General features: G+C 38.6%; 1 protein-coding gene across 1 annotated transcript in view; it reads right to left on the reverse strand.

The window, feature by feature from the left end:
• Positions 1-21366, reverse strand: part of LOC146139988 (uncharacterized) — a 103220-nt gene continuing 81854 nt past the window's right edge. The window contains 27 exon segments of the mRNA XM_083392583.1: positions 1-697; positions 1746-1915; positions 2323-2474; positions 3043-3237; positions 4413-4646; positions 5507-5629; positions 6022-6120; positions 6294-6444; positions 6934-7163; positions 8023-8243; positions 8704-8839; positions 9554-9714; positions 10543-10687; positions 11262-11498; positions 12250-12366; positions 12837-12979; positions 13241-13325; positions 14231-14440; positions 15199-15357; positions 15645-15775; positions 16706-16865; positions 17888-18088; positions 18877-19053; positions 19648-19752; positions 20235-20443; positions 21001-21070; positions 21207-21305. Coding sequence (XP_083248709.1) covers positions 573-697; positions 1746-1915; positions 2323-2474; positions 3043-3237; positions 4413-4646; positions 5507-5629; positions 6022-6120; positions 6294-6444; positions 6934-7163; positions 8023-8243; positions 8704-8839; positions 9554-9714; positions 10543-10687; positions 11262-11498; positions 12250-12366; positions 12837-12979; positions 13241-13325; positions 14231-14440; positions 15199-15357; positions 15645-15775; positions 16706-16865; positions 17888-18088; positions 18877-19053; positions 19648-19752; positions 20235-20443; positions 21001-21070; positions 21207-21305 — 4245 coding nt within the window. The 3' untranslated portion in view covers positions 1-572.

A 21366-nucleotide genomic window follows, 5' to 3' on the forward strand; every position in this document is an offset into this window, starting at 1 on the left:
TATACAGAAAACAGTGATAGATATTGGCTCTGCGAGAAAAGTGTGCTACACAAATTAAAGACAGTGAGAGTGATACGAATAGGCTAATAAAGAAAGACACGTCATCCTGCATCTTTTATCAACAATACACTGAGAAATGTGGAAAATTAGTTTGTAAAATATACACAGTCCATTGGTAAACACACTTATAAATACATTACTAGAAATGTAAATAATAAAATATATATGGTAAGAAAAATTGCGGAAAACTGCAAGTGTACAAAAGTATTGTGATAAAACACAGTGCAATGTGGATTAATAGGCCAAAGCAAATAAACAGCACATAATTTTATATAAGTTAATACACATGACAAAATGTCGAGTGTTGATAAAAATAATTCAATTTTAAATCGATTACTGAGCCAAAAATGGTACGTGTAATTTACAGTGCACACCAATTTGTTTGTGTAATTTACAGTGCTATACTGCTACGAATTTGCTACTGAATTTGCTACTTCGCTACAACAAAGACTGCCCTGTAAGTTAAACGTAAAACTCAATGATTGCTTCCGTGAAAAAGTGATCTGGAGTCATTAGTTAAGCAGCTGAGATTTCTTCTCGATTTCGCTTTTGGTGTGCGCCAAAGTGCTGAGTAAGTGTTCCTTGCGCTGACTCAGCATCACCTCTTGCTCTCGAATGGCTTGCTTGGCGGAATCACCTTTAATTCGACAGAAAGCGATAAACAAAAAAAATACTTTCTTCAAGGCTGCAGTTTTTATAGTTTACAGCAGTGGTTCTCAACCTTTGTAGCTTACGGACCGAAATCTACCCAAAATGTAATTACGACAAAAGTATGCAACTTTAAAGCAAGTGATGGATACTTGAATTGAATGAGCAATTTGCTGCTGTCATTTTTATATCATACGTGTTATACGTGGTTCTATTGAAGTTTTTCACATACAGTACAACTGGTCTTAAAGTTTAAGACTTAAACGAGTTGACGCAGACTGAAGTTTGACTTTAGATCACTTTCTATAATGCATATTAGTTAGTATAGGCATTTTAGATAAACTCCCGAAAGTTGCCAAATATATATCGAGTTGATTAAGGCGCTCAGGTTATATACCAAATATTAAACGGCATTCACAAAATTTGACCATAATTATATCTGACACACAATACTTTTAGATGTAGGCTTGAATTGTATACAGATTAGCACGATATGGCTGCACTGTTATTAGACTATTGCAAGTATCGCATGATTCGATAGTTTTAAGAATAAAAGGAAGCAATAGGTTAAGCCAGGGGTGTCCAACTCAAACATGCCGGCGTGCCAATTTTTATCCTATAACTTCTTCCCATGCCAAAGTTTAGTATTTCTAATAATAAAAGCGTTGTTTACAAATAATAAAAACGTGTACGCACTACTGCATCTAAGTGTCTGTCGGTGAGCTGACTTTTGCTTCTTGTTTCTTCACACCTAACTTTATAGTTATGTGAATGCTAGCCTCCACTACAATATAATGTTATATTATAGTATTAGAAGCAATTGTTAGTTGTCTTGATTGCAGCGATTCTTTTATATTGTGAATAAACAAAGGCAATTTGCTGCATAAAAAAAGTAGGTATTTTTTTTACAATTGGCTGAATAGCAAATTAAGTAATTTAGGGGGGGCTTGCGTGCCATTTTTTATTTGGTCGCGTGCCACATTTGGCACGCGTGCCGCTTGTTGGACACCCCTGGGTCAAGCATTAAAACATCCTACCTTTAGTTTTGGTAGCTGCCCCTTCGAGCATTTCGCCCTCCGAGCGGATGCACTTCATCATTTCACGGTTCACTGCGTCCAAACGTTCCTGGAGTTTGGCCACCTGCGCCCTTATCACGTAACGCGCGTCACGCATCGTTGGTCGGGGAACATTCGTTGGAGTCGATATTCTGTTGAACGAATGGAATTGTTAGCGAAATATGTTTTTACCAGCAGCTAGACGTATAGCGGTTTTTGAGGAATAGAAGTAGACCAACGTTATTCGCAACCCTCATGAGTATTGCAAACATTTTTTGCTCGAATTGTGGTAAGAGCTGCTCTTAATGCCAATGACAATTAATAAATCGTGTGATATATGACTACTCTGCTTTATAAATATATTTTATTCACTAAAAAACAGACTTATATGACTACAACTATGCTTCAACTAACGAAATTGTAAACTGTCTATGTTTTATATAAATATTTTTTAACTATTAACGTAAACTTTGTCTACAATACAAACAGATTTTCTAAACCTGCAGTGGAAAACAATAAAATGTTGTAGTAACCAATAAAAATACGATTTTTTTCTTACTGTTGCATCGCCCCCTCGGCGTTTCTCAACTGACGAAGCCTGGAAGCCATGAACTCGTCATCGCCGCTAGCGGTCACTCTTGAAGCCACCAAGTGGCGGACTGTGTTGTCGCGACGGTAGCCGCCGTAGCGTGCCAGACGACCGGATACGCTCTGGAACAAAATGGCGGTAAGACTTTGTTTAGGGGTCATTATTACTGGACGACGACGGTTGACTTGTGTCTCGCCATATATGAATTTTTTCATATAACGACAAAATAAAACACGATAATATTACCAGAGAAGTAAATCTTTTCTACTCCGCGGGTTAATTCAAATTTATTAACTTTCTTCTCATCCATTCCGTGTCCACAATGATTGACAATTCATTAAAACTTGCTAGCTTGTGTTTTGTTCCTTCTTATAGTTTATAACTTTCCACGAAGAAATTGTTTATAGGCAATTGCGAAATGTCAGCTAATGTAAAGATGACAAAGAAAATATAATATCTCTATCCATCCCTAGAAAATTTGTCAACCGGACAATTTTGTTTGGTAGGCGTAGGGAACCTGAAAAGGGCTCGTGTTTTTAAGGTTAAATCTTAAAACACATGGGCAATGTGTATATAACATTATATTGAATTTCGTCGGGACAAACTTCTAAAAATAGCCCATGCACAAGATGCCGCCGTATAGCTTTTGCAAGATTCTTTTTTTCATACTTGCAGACTGCCTTGACCTACCTGCTGAGAGAAGTTGACAGAGGTGGGCGTGAACACGTTGACGTCAATCAGATCATCGAGCACGTGAAGTTTCGCCTCCATTCCGGCCGCCGAATCAAGTGGCGCCACGTCTAAAGCGCCGCCCTTGCCAGACGCTGATTGGCTGGCGACACGCGCGCGCGAAAAGAACAGGTCCTCGCAGGCTGCCTTGAGCGCCTGGATGTAGAAACAAACGCCATAATTGTGGGGAAAATACGAGTTTGCGCAGTAAAAGGGCCAAGGTTAACACAGCAACAAATGTATACCGAAAATGAACAAGAAACAATGATATCTTTTGACAAATAGGGGTTCAAACAAAACGAAGTTTACATTCCTGACTTTTAGCCCTAATATAAAGTTCAAAAAACACTTTTGCTGTATGGGGAAAAATTGCGTTGTTGGTTCCAACAAAAAATACTTTCTAGCGTCTAAGATTTATTTTAAACAGAGGTTGTTAAAATAAGCCAGTTACACGGATTTCAAGCTTGATTATATAAGACGAGGTAGGCAACAAAAAAAATATACACACAATTCTGAAGCACTGCAATTTCATTAGGTGCGTTGTATCGGTCGCACATGTGCTACAAAAGCAACCCGTAAAAGTAAAAACAGGGGCACCAATTTTAACCCCCCTAGCATAACGCCTTCTTCGCCACGTTCGAAATTAAAGCTGCCCATTTGCCACAGCCTCAGCCGCAAAAGCGAATTTGACAACCCCAAGTTCGTGTCCTTTAAAATTAAAAGGACTTCGCTGGGGTAGACGTGTAAGAGCACCTGTAATGTGATAGTTGCACATCTTTTAATTTGACACTTAAGCAAACTGAGGTCGGTTATCATTCGTGTTAACTGTGATTCGACATTGTCCTGTAGGTTATTGACCTCTCGACCTACAGGAGAATATCGATCCAGTGTTAAGTTTTGTGGGGGATGAAAATCTTTGGGTGGTATCAGGGCTGCGGAGTCGGTTAAAAGTTACCCGAGTCCGACTCCCGAGTCCGGCCCTGACCCTACAGCCTGTATTCCGCCAATTTACGTAACCAAAATAACGTGTATATTCAGCAATCCACCTATAGGCGTGTCGTATAATTCATTCACTCACAATACATGGTTGGAAAATATTCCACCATATGCTATTCCACTTTTACAATTTCCAGTTGGCGGCCATTTCAATTTTAAAATTTGGTAATGCGCATGCGTATGTCGGACTCGGGAATCGGGTAGGTCTACGTGATATTTCGCGAGTCCCGACTGCCTAGTCCGACTCCAGCAAAACAAACCGACTTCTCGAGTCCCGAGCCGACTCTGCAGCCCTGAGTGGGATAGTGAGTATAGTGCCTAACAAAAGCACGCACCTTGTAAAAGGCGCGCAAGAAGTAGGGGTCCGAGTCGTCGTCGAGCTGGTCGACGGCGATGTGCGCCATGCAGTGGATGACCACCATTACGAAGTCGCCAACCGACGTGAGACGATCGGCGCGCACGAAGAGCAGGCGGCGAGCGCGCTGGAAGAAGAAGGACTGACGGAAGGCATTGCGCTCGTAGTTGTTTGCTGGCAAGTTGTTGGCCAGCAGCAGGGTAATCTCGTCGGTCTGCGGACAAGAAGGTTTCGATCAGTGTTGCGGACATGCCACTTTGGAATGGATAATAGGCAAGTCAAGTAAGTTGAAAATAACTCAAGTATAGTCAAGTGGCTCTGAACAAATAGCAACTCAAGTGCAAGTCATGGATATTGTATGTCAAGTTCAAGTCAAATCATTCTCAACAAATAGAAGTCCAAGTCCAAGTTGTTGCCATTGTAAGTCAATTCGTTGGCAACCAAAAATTAAATTTAAAACTGTTTATAACTATAAACTCTATTCCGATCAATTATTTGCAAAGAAAGTACCCAAAACTGAACATGAATACGGAAAGCTGATTTATATGTACAAAGATATTGGAAATTTGTCAAAAAAAATATTTGACAAAAACATTAGTCATTTGCCTTAATAGCTGAAGTCCAAATCAAGTCATTTTTTCAAATAAGCCGAGATTTAAAGACATTCATCTCATAACAATTCAATCAAGTAAAGGTATATTTTAAATCATGGACTTAAGTCTACATAAGGCAAGACACTAAAGTAAGACATTAAAACACTAGTTTCGGTGATGGAAACTGCGATTTTTTCGATTAGCGAAGACGGCTGGAAAAAAAATAAATTTAAACCAACACAACACATAACATTGTTTAATTAGGTTACATTTATTAGTTAGGCAATCACACCTGGATTTTCAGTGACAAATAACGTAGAGTGGATGTAAAATTCGAAGTGAGAAGTTTTGAAAACTGATGATGTTAAAAGCTAAACATTCAGCATTTGCCACAGAAAAAGATTTACTTCGTATTCACAAATAGCTGTTTGGAAAATATATAAAAAAAAATATTTTTTTTTTGAAAAAGGCTCCACCATACCTCGAGAACTTGCTGCAGCATCCTTGTGACGAACACACCGAACCTGTAGATGACGAACTGGCTGGGAGTGAGTTGGTTCACGTCGGCTGGTACAAGGTTACCGCTCAGAAGCCATTGGGCGTCCTGCGTCAAACACAATGCGGCGTTTCAGGCAAACGTTGTCGTATTGACTACAGATACGAACTTGAAGGAACAGAGTGGGTAGCAATTAGATGCCAGTTAATAACATGCGATGATACAAGGTTAAAAATTTTAAGGTAATGTGTCATTATTAGGCAAATCATTTAAACAAAAGCTGCGGGACAATTTTAAAATTAATAAAAAAAATTAATCTAACAAAAAATAACTGATTTTTTCAAAAGCTCTAAATTACACAAAGCAGCATACGATGCCCTTATGTATTCGAGTAAATGCTTGGCATAATAGCGTTCACTTCAAGTATAAATGCAATCTTTTTTAGGAATCATGTAAAACAAAATAAAAGATAGTTAATAAATTTACACGAGTCAACGAACCTGTATATCAATAAATGGCGTCGATGTTGATCCCTTGACCTTTTCGTCTGACCCGGGTTTAAGATGACCTTTCAAACGCGCTTCCATGTCTTCCAGTTGCTGGACAAAACAAAAGATGCATAAATTCACACGATTAAATCATGAAAATAAAAGTATGATTTAACCGATCTTGCGCAACACAAAACTTCGTCCACACTAGAGTAATTGAATTTCTTCCATGTCTTGCAGTGGGCCGCCTTATCAACGTGCACTGTTATTTGCAGTTGCCATACCTTGAAGAAGGGAGAGTTCATCAGCATGAGGTTCCAGTCGGCGGGAACTGAACCCGCTACCATCGGAACTCCGGCGATCACGTTTGTTTGTGGGAAGTAGAGAGGAGCTGGTTGTTGCGTACTGTCCAATGAACCGTAGGCACTTTGTAAGCTAAAAATAGAATAAAAAATGAGCGAAAGTTATTTGCGCGCTGTTTTTACCCAATGGACACCATTGCATCATATGCTTTTCTGACAAATTATGAACATTACATCTCCAAATGTTGGATCAAATATCTCCAACAGGCTTGCTATCAGGCATCGTAATGGCTACAATTGACGTTACGACGATTTAATTAGCTATACCAATCATCCGGATTAAAGGTTTAAGTGTTGGTATTATAAGCTGCAATATTACATATATTTTAGGTTTTCAACTAACCTTGTAAAACGAAGGGTTAAACTCACTGTATACAACTGTGCTTTGTCCTCTAATGCTAAACGAGAAAATGTATAAACAGGAAAAAGGGAATTCACGAGTGGATTTTACAGGACTAACTAAGGGTAAAAGAACAGCAAACCCCTGATATATATTATTTATTTATCCATTCAGATTTATGTTGTGGTTAAAGTTGCCCAACACTGTCAACAGTTTTGCTACATCATCGTAAGCTCTTACTTCACAGAGTCCTGCTTGCCCTGGAGGACCTTATCCGCCTCTTCCATTTCTTTCTTCCCGTCCTCCATAATCTTCCTGATTTGTTCTTCCTCGTCCGCGTCCATCTCGCTCGTGGCTTGTTCCTTAAGTTCCTGCTTCTTTTTGCGTCGCCTTTCTTCCAGCTTTCGCTGCAACTCCTCCTTGGCCTTCTTTTTCTCATTTGCGAGATTAGCCTTTTTGAAGAACACGGTAAAAGTTGCTTTTAGAGCCTTGCAATTGCCTTAGTACTGTCTTACCGGAATACTCGGTTTGTTTAGACTCCACATAATAGAATGGCGACTTTAATATATTGTTAGAGTGGGTCACTCCTATTGTTGCAAGCAAATCATTTTGAAATGACTTAAGTCCCAGTCAAGTCATGTGTAAAATAACCTAAGTACAAGTGAAGTCATTTGCAAAATAACTTAAGTCCAAGTCAAGTCTTTTTCAATAAATTTTAAGTCAAGTCATAATTAGAGCAAGTCAAGTTCAAGCCAAGTCCTTGTAACAAAAATTAAATCTTGAACTATTAAAATTGGTTAAGTCGTCCAATTAGGAACTCAATTAAATAATAACAAAAACGCATCATATAGCAAGCAAACTGTTTTACGTGCAAAAATTAAGATAAATAACCCAATTTTACAAAAAAATGCCTAATAAAAACATTTAATTTTACCCAAAGTCATTAGTCCGAAAGACTAAAGTCAAGTCAAGTTATTTTGCCCAAAAGACTAAGTCAAGACAAGTCATTTATAATGAATGACTTTAGTACACTTAGTCAAGTTATTGTTATTGACTTAAGTCATTACGAAACTGGTCATTTCACCGACAGTTTACGCTTACGGGATCAATGAGAAAAAAATGCATGACATCATAACAAAAATAAAATAAAAACGTGTCGAAGTCTATTTGTATTATGACGTTATCTCTAAAAAAAAACACTTGCCTACCTTGATCCATGCAAAGCAAAACATTTTTAAGGGGTCCGCGATTAAAAAAGAAAAAAAGAACAGACAATCCCCCCAAAAAATTGAAATCAAAATTCCTCCTTACCTCTATCTTCTCAACGTTGGCTCTGTGCTCTTTCAGGAGCCGATCTTTTTCCTCTTCGGACACGTCGGATGACAGAATCTCCTGCTCCCGCCTGTGGGCCGCCTCCTTGTTCGCCTCCTGGTTCTTCTTCATTCTCTCATCCTCTTCCTTTTGCATCCGGAGCGACGCGTCGGAGAGCTCGCGCTCCATGTCGGACACCTGCTCCCGGATGTTCTTGTTCGCTGGAAACGGAAGTTTTTGAAGCAAAACGATTAAGTTGGAGGATAATGGTTGTAGGTTGTAGTAACACGTAATAAGAATATCAAAGCCCATACAGAAGTAGGAATCATTTTAAACGTTTCGAATAACTCTAAATTCATTTTCAACAAAGAGAGAAAGCACTGATTGTAAGTGTATGTAAATTGTTAAAAACAAAACGATTACGTTAATCTTTTAAAGTAGATTTGAAATTAAAAAAATGAAAACACACAGTAAGACCTACAAAGCAATTATATATAAACAGAAATAAATAATAACCTATAATAACAAAGCATTAAGACCAACGGCTCAACAAAGCCAAATTCACAGCAATAACAAGTACAAAATAAGATTTAAAATCGTTTAAATAAAACATGGGGAGAGGGTATAGCATGATCGTGGAGCATCGGTCTGGCATCAGCCGTTTTGGTGACTGCGTTTTACCTTTCTTTTCCTTCTCCCTCCTTTCATCTTTGAGTTTCTGAATCTTCTCGTCGATCTCTCTCTTCTTGTTCTCCCGAAAGATTCTCGCCTCTTCGGCTGCTTTTGACGCCTCCTCCCCGTAACGATAAACCATCGCCTGTGAGACAAAAAAATTTATTGAATAAAAACTTACGCGACTCACGGGTATCTTTATCAAAACAAAATCGACATCTGGGATATCACGACACGTTTATTTTGAATAAATAACTAGTCATAAAGTCTATTTGTCCTAATGACTTTTCGAAAAAAATCTAAAAAATGTTACTTTGGATGCACAAAATAAAGGATTTGATTTAATCCAGGGGTTCTTAAACTTTTTTGGGCCGCGCCCCTTTGACACAACTTTCCAAACTCGTGAAACGTAACCATGTAAGAAGGCATTATCGAACATTTAACTTGTTTAATACTCAAGAAATACTTTCGCGTGAAGCTCGAAAAAAAAACATCTACAGTATATATATAGTAAATTGGCAAAAATTAGTTGCGAGGTATGTTCTGGTGTATTTCCCCCTGACAACACTGTACACAGCATGTAGTACATATTCTGCCATATTCAGGCCACTGGAACTAAATACAAGGAGTTAAGTGATTGAAATGAAACAATGTCTGTCAGTAACGACTAAAAAGTAGTTGAAAAGAGATGTTTGTGTCATCAAACTTTATATTAAAAAAATTCTAGCCTGTCGCGCAACCCTTGCAAACCCTTTCACACACCCTTAGGGGGCTCGCCCCCCAATTTAAGAACCCCTGATTTAATCCGTAGAGCAAAGACCATAACAACACGGACAAAAGAGAAACAAAGGCTACTTACCTCTTCGGGGTCGAGCTGCCTCATAGTGTCGACCAGTTCCTTAAGGTGAGCTTCGCGCAGCTCCAGCTTACGTTCGGCGTGATCGAGCGTCAGTGACGTGTTGGAGTTCTTGACCGCCAAGGCCACGGCCGCTTCCGTCTCCTTGTCGAAAGCGCTCAGCTCTGCCACGGCAAAATATGAGCGATAAAGTGCGTTAAATCAGTGCTGCGCAACCGGTGTGCCGCGAGACCATGTCAGGTGTGCCGCGACGTCCCTGGAGGTGTGTTACTTGCGTTTAAAGGGTACTTTTCATTAACTAGTCGAATTAACGCGAAAAATGTGTATCTTATTAAGAATGGTATTTTAACTTTTTTTTTTTAAAACTATATGTTGCCTTCCATCACCGGTAATCAAATATCAAAATCGATTTTTAACTGACTATTAAAATCCATCTGTTCTCTAATCAGCTACTGTCATGGGGTACACTTACCAGCTGCAAAATTTTTGAGAAGTTTGCAAAATCGCAAAATCAGAAGACGAAGGAATGTAAAACATAAAATTTTGGCATCATTGGCGCGTTTCATCATCAATCGCTCCTTTTTATATTGGCTGCCTAGGATTTTGTTGATGTTGTCTTTTGTCGATTGACATATATATATTTCGTAGGTGTGTCGCCAAATTAATTGATCTCTGGTGGTGTGCCGTAAGTGGAAAAAGGTTACGGAGCACTGCTTTACACAACTTATATGAGGCGTCGTTTTTTATTGACTCTGTGCTGACAACAAGTTAGCAACACAAAGTTCGCATCAATTCGTAATAGGAGACCGGGGTAGGTTGTGAATAAAGTTAAAAAAATACAAACAAGGCAGCTGGTGAAAAGGTGTTAAAAAGCATTTGGCGAAATAATGACTGAATATGACATTTAAGCATTTGTCTTTAATTTAAAAAACCTGGTTTTCCTTCATTCTTGTAGTGGTCAAAAACGCGGGGCATTTCTAGTTTAAGCGCACCTTTCTCTTGCTTCGCTTGCAACTTCTTCTTTCCCTTCATGACTTTGTTGGCCGGCTCTCCGGCGTGACTCAGCAGATATTGCTTAACTTCGTCTTCGTGCCGAGTCACCATTTCGTCACGAAGGTCCGCACGGGAAGCTGACACCTAAAAACAAAGAAAAATAACATTAATTTGGTTGCAATATTAAAAATAGGATTGGTAAGATTTGCCCTGAACAAGCGGCGAGCTTGAAATCTACCAAGGCACAGTCAACCCTAAAAAGTCAAATGAAGATGAATAACTTTTTTAGTCAACACGCAGATACCTTAAATATTTTTAAATTTGGGTAACAACTCAACTCCTGAATCAAATGAATAGAAATATGTAAGCAATAACGAAGTAAACAACATGAATGACTTGTAATAAAGTTGCTAACAACTTAAGTGGAGGAGACAAAATAACCTGTGTTTTGCTCCACATAGTTGTGACAACGAGAGGTGCCCAACAAATAAATTGAAATATATACTTAACACATGCGTATTCGACATTTTTTCCAAATACTAAAGAGTTAAAAAAAACCCGAACCCCCACAAGCTACAATACAGCAGCAACATATTAAAATTCCACTGCCATCCAAGAATTATTTGAATCCCTACAGTAGGTTTCGCGGAAGTTAACACAAAAATAAACACATCCAAACTATTAAAACAAGCATAGCTAATATCTATCCCACAAATACCTCGGCCTTGGCTTGTTTCTTTGCAGCTTCCATTTCCCTTTCAAGTCGCTCGGCCAGGCTTGCCATCTCCCTCAAGTGGCGAGGCAGCAGCACGTCGCGAACGAACTTGTCCAGCGGCACTTCCGCCTCTGACGTCACGGCCGCATTCACGGCGTCGCGCTCGTGGTGTCTCATGTCGCGCGACTTGTCGGCGTCGCGCTGCGCCTTGAGCGCGACAAGTTCTTGCTCGGACATCGCCTAAGCAAATTTTTCGGAATTTTTTATAAAAATATTAAGTTGCGGCAAAAACCTCTCTTTGGTTGCACTTTTACGTAAAGTTGATTTCTCGTATATTCTGATTATGTAGGTTCTATCTGATTACAACTGGAATTTCAAATAATTGTTCGATTAAAGTGTATAGTGGGTCCATCGATTATAAAGCATTTTTATAGGATCTGAAAAGGTTTGTGATGGATGGTAGTAACGGATAACAAAATATGATTATCGAATGGCAGTACTGCAGTACATTTAAGAACTTCAACAGTTTTCTTTTTTGATCATATTTTTTTCTAAATCGTTATTAAATACAACGAAACGGTTCACGGCAAAGTTCAATCGTTTAGGACTATAGTTGGCAACGTGCGTACAGTCACCAAACGGGAAACACGCAGCTCTAAATCATCGTGTAATATCTCCGGAAGTAAATAAGATACCCCTAAAAAAAGTATACACATTACTCAAAACATACAACATGAATATGAAAATTTACTTTTTTTAATAAAAGTCTGACTGATGGCTAAGTTAGACTGCTTTGGGTAATGTGTAAACAATTTTGAACGATATCTTGTTTTCTTCCGTACATATCACACGATCAAAAATTTCGAGCTGCGAGATTCCCTTTGGTGGCTAACTGGCTAAGCCCTAACCAAAGTCATCGCACGCAATCTGTAACTATAGATGAAATACATAAAATACGAACAGCGAAGTCATGCGTTTAGCTAAAACAAACCTGCTGCTTGTCGGCGAGTTGCTTTTCCTTGGCGAGACGACGTTGCTTCATCTTTTCCTTCATGGCATCGATCTGTCGCTTCTTCTCGCCCGCCAGCGAACTGTTAAGCGCCTCGGCCTTCGGGCGGAAATGCAAATATTAGCAGGTTGCGAGCTTGTGACACGCGTGTCGTGCCATTAGGTAGGTGAGACGAAATGGAATCTTATACATAGAGGATACACAGCAACTACACATTTGCGTCCACATTTTACTATAAGTAATGAGGACAATACAAAGATTGTCCGTTTTATTGTGGAAACCTGGCAGTTTTATTTGAGCCTAAGCTCGACAATTTTTAACAAGCTTATCAGTCAAAGACTCAATACTCCTAAAGAATGCGATTAGTAATTTTTTTTTATTAAGTGTTGTCCAAAATGTGTTAACGTCGTAATAAAACCAAAATTAATAAAAAATGAAAGTTTAATAGGCCGTAAAACATGACCTGAAAAAGTAACTTTTTACAAAATGTAATGAACAAAGACCCAATATTCTTGGTTTGGCGTATGGCGGATATACCCTTTCAACATATGATAAGAGCGAGTTATCACCTGCTTCTGGTATTCCTTAATAAGCTTCTGCGTCTGCTTCTCGCTTAAGCTCTTCTCTTGAGCTTCAGCCTGGGCTCTACTGGCGGCGGCTGCTAGCTGAAGCTGAGCTTGCTCCTCCGCGCGAGACGAGATGTCCATCTCCACTGCATACGGAGGAAGTGCATTATGCGTTTATCAAACAGCAGCGATTTTTTATTTGGAATAAAATTCTTCCTTGTTCCATCATTACGTTGATGCCAGGCAGGGAAGATAGTTTCACAGCTGAATTTCATTTCTAATTAACACTGATAATTTGAACTTTGGGTCTCTTTTGGCGCTATGTATTTTTCGTACCTTAACAGATTGTTGTTAACAAATTATTTTTATTTTATTCGCAAAATAATGACTGCATTGGTCCGACTTACGTTTGTTTTCTGCGTCCTTCATTTGCTGTGCAAGTAGTTTTTGTTCTCGGATGTGGGCGCTCTCGAGCTGGGCCAACTCCTCGATCTGAGATTGAAAGAGAAAATGGTAGTATAACAGCGCTCGTACAAATGTAACTTGAAATATCAAATATGTAGAGGAAAAAAGTGTTAAGATTAACAGTTTGCTAAAGCGAATTTTGACGTAAGTACTTTATGACCTATTTAATTGTGTAAGCATTCTATTTCTTGAGGTCGAACGGTCAAAGGTCACTGAGCACATGGTGCCTTGATATTGTAGTTGTCCTTGGTGTTACTACCTTGTCGCGGTAGGAGCTCACATTGTGAGTTACTGGTAAGTGTTTGGTGATGATGTTTAACTTACACTTATGCTATTTCTGTTTTAATAACATTGTTTTGCATTCTATTTGAATCAGTTATGAATCCACTTTTTATAAATTCATGTACACTGATAAAGACTTAGGTATCGGATCCATTAGTTCGCATAAAGCACACCTGATAAAGATGTTTAAATAGAGTCTGCGGCCAGTCGTATATTAATTTTAACAAAATAAAACTATTCATGTGAAAAATGCATATTAAACAAAACGTGAAATACTTTGAATTCTATTTTGTGATGGAAATAAAAATATCTAATTTTAAAACATAACAGAAATGTTCGTCACAATATTAATCCAACACTGGAAAGTAAAACAAAAAACGGCGCTGGTCTAGAATCCTACCTCATTTCTTTTAACACCAAAGAAACGAGTTGTCACAGTTGAAATTACATAGAAGGCATAAATATGTAGGAATAAATATAATAATAATACTTGACCGACTCAAACCCAAACGCTAACTCTCACCTCAACCCAAATATTGTTAGCAATACAACCCCCCGGACGAAAACGTGGCAGGAGTCTAGATCAGCGTCCAAAAAACTTCAGACTGTGTCCGAAAAACACAAAAAAACTACAAATTCAACGCGCGAACCTGTCCCTCGATCATCCGCTGGTTCTCCGCCTCCGTGCGCTCATCCATCGCTTCTACTCGCTGGAGGAGAGCAAGGGCCGTGTCGGGAAGCTGCTGGACGGCCGACTTTCTTCTGGCGGCGACCCGTATCTGCTTGGCAACTGCGCGTTCCTTGGACAGCTCCTCCTGCAATTTCTTGCGCGCCTCTAACCTGGCGAGAAGCTTCTCTTTCTGCACGCCAAGGTAAGGGTTCGGTTAAACGGTTTTTGCGGTTTCGTTTTGAAACACTTAGCCTTTTACATTATCGGGTGAGGTCATGCGGGTTGGCGCGCATGAAGAAAGAGAAAGGGGATTTCTCTTCTATCCGCTTTATATTCGATCTTTTATATTACAGTTAACTTTTCACAAAGTAGAGTATTTTAGTTCATTTGTTGAAAAAACAATTTGTCTCAATACATTTGATTTTAAAACAATATTTTCGAAACAATTGGCGCTTTCCCGCATGGCACGCGCGCTAACCTACCTCTTACCAGCGAATAAAACTTGCCGCGAATAAACCCGTAAAAAATCAGTCAACCGTAACGACGAAATTCGTGCGTCAAAGTATGCGGGCTAAGCATGCGGGTTAACCTGATATTCACGTCATGTAAAAAGGCTACGTCGAATTAGATTATTGTGTATATAATTAGTTGGACGAAAAACGGCAATCTTAAACGATTTGCGGATAACGGTATATGTGAGGACAAATAACTTTTTTTGGTAAACTTTTTTTTCTACAAGAATTTAACTGTTGTAAAACTACTTATAGTTTTTTCAGGCAAAAACGGCTAACTGTTGGCTAGATTATTCAATTGCGAGAACAAAAAATATATTGCTTGGGATTTTATTGCTCAGTTGTGCAGCCTTCATTATTAGTTAACCTGAATATTTTTAATGGGTATATCAGGGGCAGATGCACCTGCCAAAAAAAATGATATAACAAAGCTCACCTGTTGTCCTTTCTCGTTCGACAGCTTGTTCTTGAGTTCTTCTGACTTCCTCTGGTATTCCTCCAGGATACGATCGCGCTCCTGTTCCTCCAAGCTCGAGTCCTGCATCAATTGTCGGAGGACCTCCATCTGACGAGCCTCGCCCACCTCAAGCTCCGCCTTTAAAAGGAGAAATGTTAACGTTTTAGGTTGAAAATAGGCAATAAACATAATATTTCAAGCGCTAAAAAGTTAAGTTTAAACCTTTTTCGTACAAAGGCCGGCAACATTGTTTATTTTGCACCTGGTTTAGAAACTTTGAGTTTTAGACTAGTCGATCACTCAACTGATCGAGTGACAGCGACCTACTGCGAATCTGTTTGTAAAAATTAACCTAGCTGTAGGTACCTGTTTCACAAAATGCTTTAAACTAAAGATGAAATATTTCTTAAACTACATATCAATACCTCTTGCAGTGCGGAAAATACAACCGCCTCCAACTGGTTTTCAGCGTCCAGCTCGCTCTGCCTCAAACCGGCTTCAACCAGTTTGGCCTCGCTTGGCGAGAGAAGATTCGCTGAACCGTCGTTGCCGCTCGCTGTTACATAAACAAAGAGGAATCAGCAAAGCGCATACAACACACCGCAAATAATGTTTTGCAACCACAATTCATAGACATTCTGCGTAGAAGCAAATTAAAAAAAATCCCGAATTGGTCTAGTAATCTAGTATACTATTGTAATTAAAGAGTACGTGCAATTAAGAATTACCACGCCAGTAAATAGTTGTTGCGGCAATATTTTTAAATAATTTTTAAAACATAACAAAAATGTTATGTCACAATATTTATACAACGTTGAAAAGTAAAAACAAAAAAACACTCCAGACTGTGTCTCCAAAACAAAAATACAAAATCAACGCGCGCGAACCTAATGTATTGCGACCAACATTTCTAAGCCTTCTGCTCAGAAGCAAATTAAAAAAAACGTTATGAATCGGACCATTATTGTTGGTATAAAGGGATAAATACAATTAAGATTAACATCGTCAGTAAACAGAAAAAAATTATATCGCCAGTAAATAGTTGTTGCGGAAATATTCTTAGATATTAAAAAAGCACTTTAAAAAGACATGTGTTATGGCAGTGTTTCTTAATCAGGTGAATGGTTCACCCCAGGATGAATAAATGTTTTGCAGGGGTGAACCAACCAAAAGGGGTGAATAAGGGTGAAGTCAGAAATGGATGATAGCTTGCGAGCAGGGCAGATATTACGGGTGTTCAACCTGTTCAGCGAACAGGTGAGAATTTCCAAAATCTTATCATGAGACAAGGGTGAATTAAATCTGGAGATAGATGCTAGGGGAAAACAAAACTAAAAATTTTAACAAGCACTGGGTTATGGAACGCTCGGGTCAGGAGACTAAAGACATATTTATGTAGAACGTGGTAAATTTAATTCCGCATCCTTTGCAGTAAATTTTTCCGCATCCTTTGCACTAAACTCCAACTACAACTACAAATTCTCACCTTGAGCAAGTAGCGAGTCTCTTCGCGTGCTCCTCCTCTGCGCTCGCCTCTGCTTCATGCGATCCTTCATGTTGGATCGGATGCTCTTCATCCTGCCTTCCTCGGACTCGCCTCCCGCCTCCACCAGCTTCTGCATGTCGCTGTCCGACACAAGAGGAGCCTAGCACAAAAGGCGAACGGTGACATATTATTAACCATTATTTATAAAGCTTATGAAAAGGTAGCGTTTGAAATTTCATCCTCTTGCGCATGTCAAGTTGTTGTAAGTCCTCGACAAAAACACATTTAAAAAATTCGTGTTTATCACGACTGGGTATGGATATCTATTATATATGGATGTTCCCTTGACTCATGCAGACAAATGTCAGATCATGTTTTTATAGCGTTAATGCCTATTATCGAAATGAGATTGGTTTAACTATTGTTAGCCCCGTAAAAGACCCTTTTGCATGTCTTGCGGCTATAGTGCTTTTTAAAAAATTGAACAATAAATGTAGAAAAAGAAGCACGAAAAATGAAATAAAATAAAAATCCCCAGAATTAAATCTATAACTCAAAGCATTTATTTTCAAGCAGAAACAATAAAAATCAAAGTCACTTGGGGCAATGTTTCACTGAACAACTTAGCCTTCCGAAATTTTACAGCCATTTCGAAACTATTTTTATAGCATGAATGCTATAGCGTAAATAGATACCAGTATACTTGAGTGCACTATGCACGGATCTGTAATGTAGCTCGAAAATGAATCGCAAAGCCAAAAAGGTCAAGTAGATCGAAGTAATAATTTACTTCTCAGTCACATTAACTGAAGATGATACAAGCTCATAGAAACGTCTTAATCCAAATGATGTCGATTTACTCGACGTTTTTGGCCTATTTTGGATCATTTTTAAACAGAGAACCTATAATTTAAACAATAGGCATTTTTAGGAACATTCGTTAAGTAAAACCAAAAATAAATCTTATATCAAAAAGTCAGATAGATCGTCACCATCTTGATTAAGACGTATCGATAAGAGCTTGTATTATCTTCAGTTTAACTATTAACTGAACATAATAAAAGCTCGTATCGAAACTTCATTATCAAGATGATATCGATATACTCGACCTTTTTGGCATTAATTATCAAGATCAAGCTACACTTTTATAGCAAATTTCAAAACAACAAGCGTTCGACTCACGGCTCGCCCGGCGTTAAGTGCCCTTATGCGCGCCTCCATGTCCGCGTTGAGCCTGGCCTTTCGTTCGTCGGGATCGCCTTCTCCCTCCTCGTCAGCGTACGCCTGTCGGAGTTCGGCGATCAGCTTTTCCTGCTGCTGAGCAAGGAGGAGGAGGTCCTTGTTCACCTCGTTCTCATCCTCTTCCGTGATGTCGGTCACCACCTGAAAAGGAAAATAATAGCATTAAGTTCGGGTGCATCGAACGAAAATTGCTGTGGGTTGTCGTAATTTAATAAAACCTTTCTTTTATTACGCAAGTGGTGAGTTTTCATCAACTGGTGCTTTTACTAGGCATTGAGTCTACCCTGAAAATAATAAAATAATACTATTGACATTTTTTTAATAACTGAGTTTATATGGACATTTTTTTTAATAACTGAGCTTAAACAGCCTAAAGACTGAAAACTAAATCTAGTCTTTCCGGATCATTATAAACCTTGTGTAAACTATAAAGTGACAAAATTTGCTTTCGTTAAAATTGTAACAAAACGTAAAATTATATGTAACTATATGTAATTTGCTTTTTATCAATCAAGCTGTGTATCACAAAATCACATAAAGGAGGTTAGGCGTTTAGGAGGCACGGTTTATGTTCGATGAAGAATATATCGCCCCGTACTTTTTTCCAACAAACAAACACCCAACAAATAACGTAAAATGCGTCACTTCGAACAATACAATAAGAAACAAGCTTCACGATCTCTTACCTTCACCGGATCGAGTCAGGCCTGCTGCGCCTCCTTAACCTTTTTGTAACTCTAAGTAATGTGTTGTTTTATCAATCAATCTGTGTATCGCTAAATCAAATGAAGGAGGTCAGGCGTTTAGCTTGCACGATTTACGTACGATGATGAATTTATCACCTGTGCTTTTTTTTGTTATCAAACAACCAGCCAACAAATTACGCAAAATGCGTCACATCGAACAAGGTAATTAGAAACCTCTCTTACCTTCACCGGATCGAGTCCGGCCTGCTGAGCCTCCTTGACTTGTTGCTTGTAAAGCTCTCGCTTTCTTCTCTGCCTCTCGCGAGCCAGCTTCTTCCGGAGGTCGGACAGCCGGCTCTGCTTCTCCTTCTCCAAGCTGTCGTTGAGCTCGCGCATCTTGGTCGCATATTCCAGCATCACCTGAGTAAGAGCAGGAGGAAGATTATGGGGGGTAACAAGTCGTTTTGAAGGGCGTTTGTTGCGAATGTTGTTGCATGATTGAGCTTGGCGTGTTTGGCTACTGGACTTTCATATGTTTATTGACCTGCGGTTCTTGCTTTCTCATATTACAATTTATTGAATATAAAATCAGATTAACATATACGAAGCAAATCATATACCAGTAATCAAAACATGACAGCTTCTTTAAAGTTTCAAATTATATTGTCAGAACAAGTTTAAAACTTTTTGTTGTTTTAAAAGAATAAAAATAGCGCCCAGACCAATTCTACACTAGAGGCATATATAACAATTTAACATACCAAAGATATTCTAGACTAAGGCTTAAAGTTACGTTATTTTATTATTAATTAATATTCCTTTGCTCATAACTTTTAGTGGAAATGAATCTTTATTTCAATAAAAAACGTAAACTGACAAAATAAAGAATCCTGCGTTGTCCAAATGGATTGTATTTTGCTTTAAAGACTTAAACTTGTAGGTATGTAACTTAAGGAGCAAAATTAATTTAAATATGAGGTTGTTTCGCTTTTAAATAAAAAAATGTCTGTAAACCTGTTGTTTTTCCTCGTCGGTCGTGCAGTTTTTGAGCTTTTCTTTCAGTTCGTTCTTGAGACGGGACATTTGCGTTTCTTTCTTCTTTTCAATGTCCGAGATAATCTAAGAAACGGGAAATATTTTTTTTATGAAATATCAATCTGTTTTTTTAATGGCTTAGAAGAAATATCAGCGTCTAAGAAAGCATTTCAAAACAAAATGAAAAACTGAATTGGTGTGTTAATTTTAATTAAACAAATACTTTACTTCTTTGTGGGAGCAAATTAAAAAAAACTTAAAAAAACAAACAAAAAAAAAACAGCAAACTTTTAAAGTCACCGATAGAGGAAAAGAAATTACTTCTACGAAAAGTGGCAACGCGTCTTTGATTTTTGACTTTCATGCTGAAAAGGTCAGCAACGTAGTGTTATAATGGGGCACGAAAGTTACTTTACAGCATGTCGAATTTTTTACGTTTGAAATCCACGATAACAACAAACAACTGTTTTCACTAATTATAGCAAGTTTTCCACCGAAGACTTAGAGTCAGTAAAGTTTTTCAGAAAAATAGTATGATTTCAACGGAATTTATCCTGCGACATTACCTCGTTGATCTTAGAAATCTCCTCGCTGCGAAGTTCGTTCTCGAGACGCGCGATCTCCATGGCGTGTCGCTCCATCATCTCGTTAAGTGCTCCGGCACTCTCGGCTCCCTGCTCCAGCGCTCCCTCCAGTAACCTCCGGCTGCTCATCCTGCGCATCAGCTCAGCTTTGCTCATGGAGGACCTAGGCTCTCCGCTTTCGAGGGCCGCGTCTGGTCGAAGGAACAGAAAATTGAGTTGTAAAGCTATATTGGAGTTTAAAGGTATAATCCATAAACATCCAGGATAAACATCAACGGAAAAATAAATTGTTTTATTAATCTTTAAAACAATCGGTAAGACATCATTATAAATGTCAATAGAAAAATAAGAAATACCAAAAATACGATATATTGTAGAAGCAATAAAAGCAATAACTCTAAAACCGATTGGTCGAATTATGATTAGTGTTCATCGCAATCGAACTTTTTCCGCCACACAGCCAAAGTTATAAAGATGACCCCATTAAGATAAACTAATATAAAAATTATAAGCAATATAAAAACTAAGGTTTATTTTAAAACCATCAAAAGGAATAACTCGCTTGGTTGAATATTGTTTAGTATTACCCCATACTTGAATGTTAACTAATCGTATAATGTTTTGCTCATTTCCATCATACAGCCATACATAAACCGAACTTTATTTAGATTAACACAATACTGGTTCACAGGCGTCGTTTGGTAAGTTCAAAGCGCAGGCAACATTTTGAACTCATTATAGGTTTTACCTTGAGATCCCAAAGGAATGCCATCCTTGAAAGTGACACTTGCTTCGGGTCCCAACGAGATAGCTTGGTCCTTGAATCGCGAACAAAAAATGATTGAGTTACACAAATTTAAAATGAAGATTTACAAAACTTTTCCTAGTATATATACACTAAGTTAATATACGCCATTCAGTATTATCCACAGTGTAATAAAGGGCTTAGCTTACCTTGATTGAAACTTTAGACGCTGTAGCGACACTTGCCTGTTGCAAACCTTCCACACGTCTGCCGCTGGATGTCGCCCCTTGCATGTCTGACACGGGAGTCTGCGCCGTAAAGTAAATAAAATACAAAATATTGCAATGCACTCATGAATGTTGGTAGGGT

This window comes from Ascidiella aspersa, chromosome 6 (genome assembly GCF_963924565.1).
Source record: "Ascidiella aspersa chromosome 6, kaAscAspe10.2, whole genome shotgun sequence".
Classification (NCBI taxonomy): Eukaryota; Metazoa; Chordata; class Ascidiacea; order Phlebobranchia; family Ascidiidae; genus Ascidiella; species Ascidiella aspersa.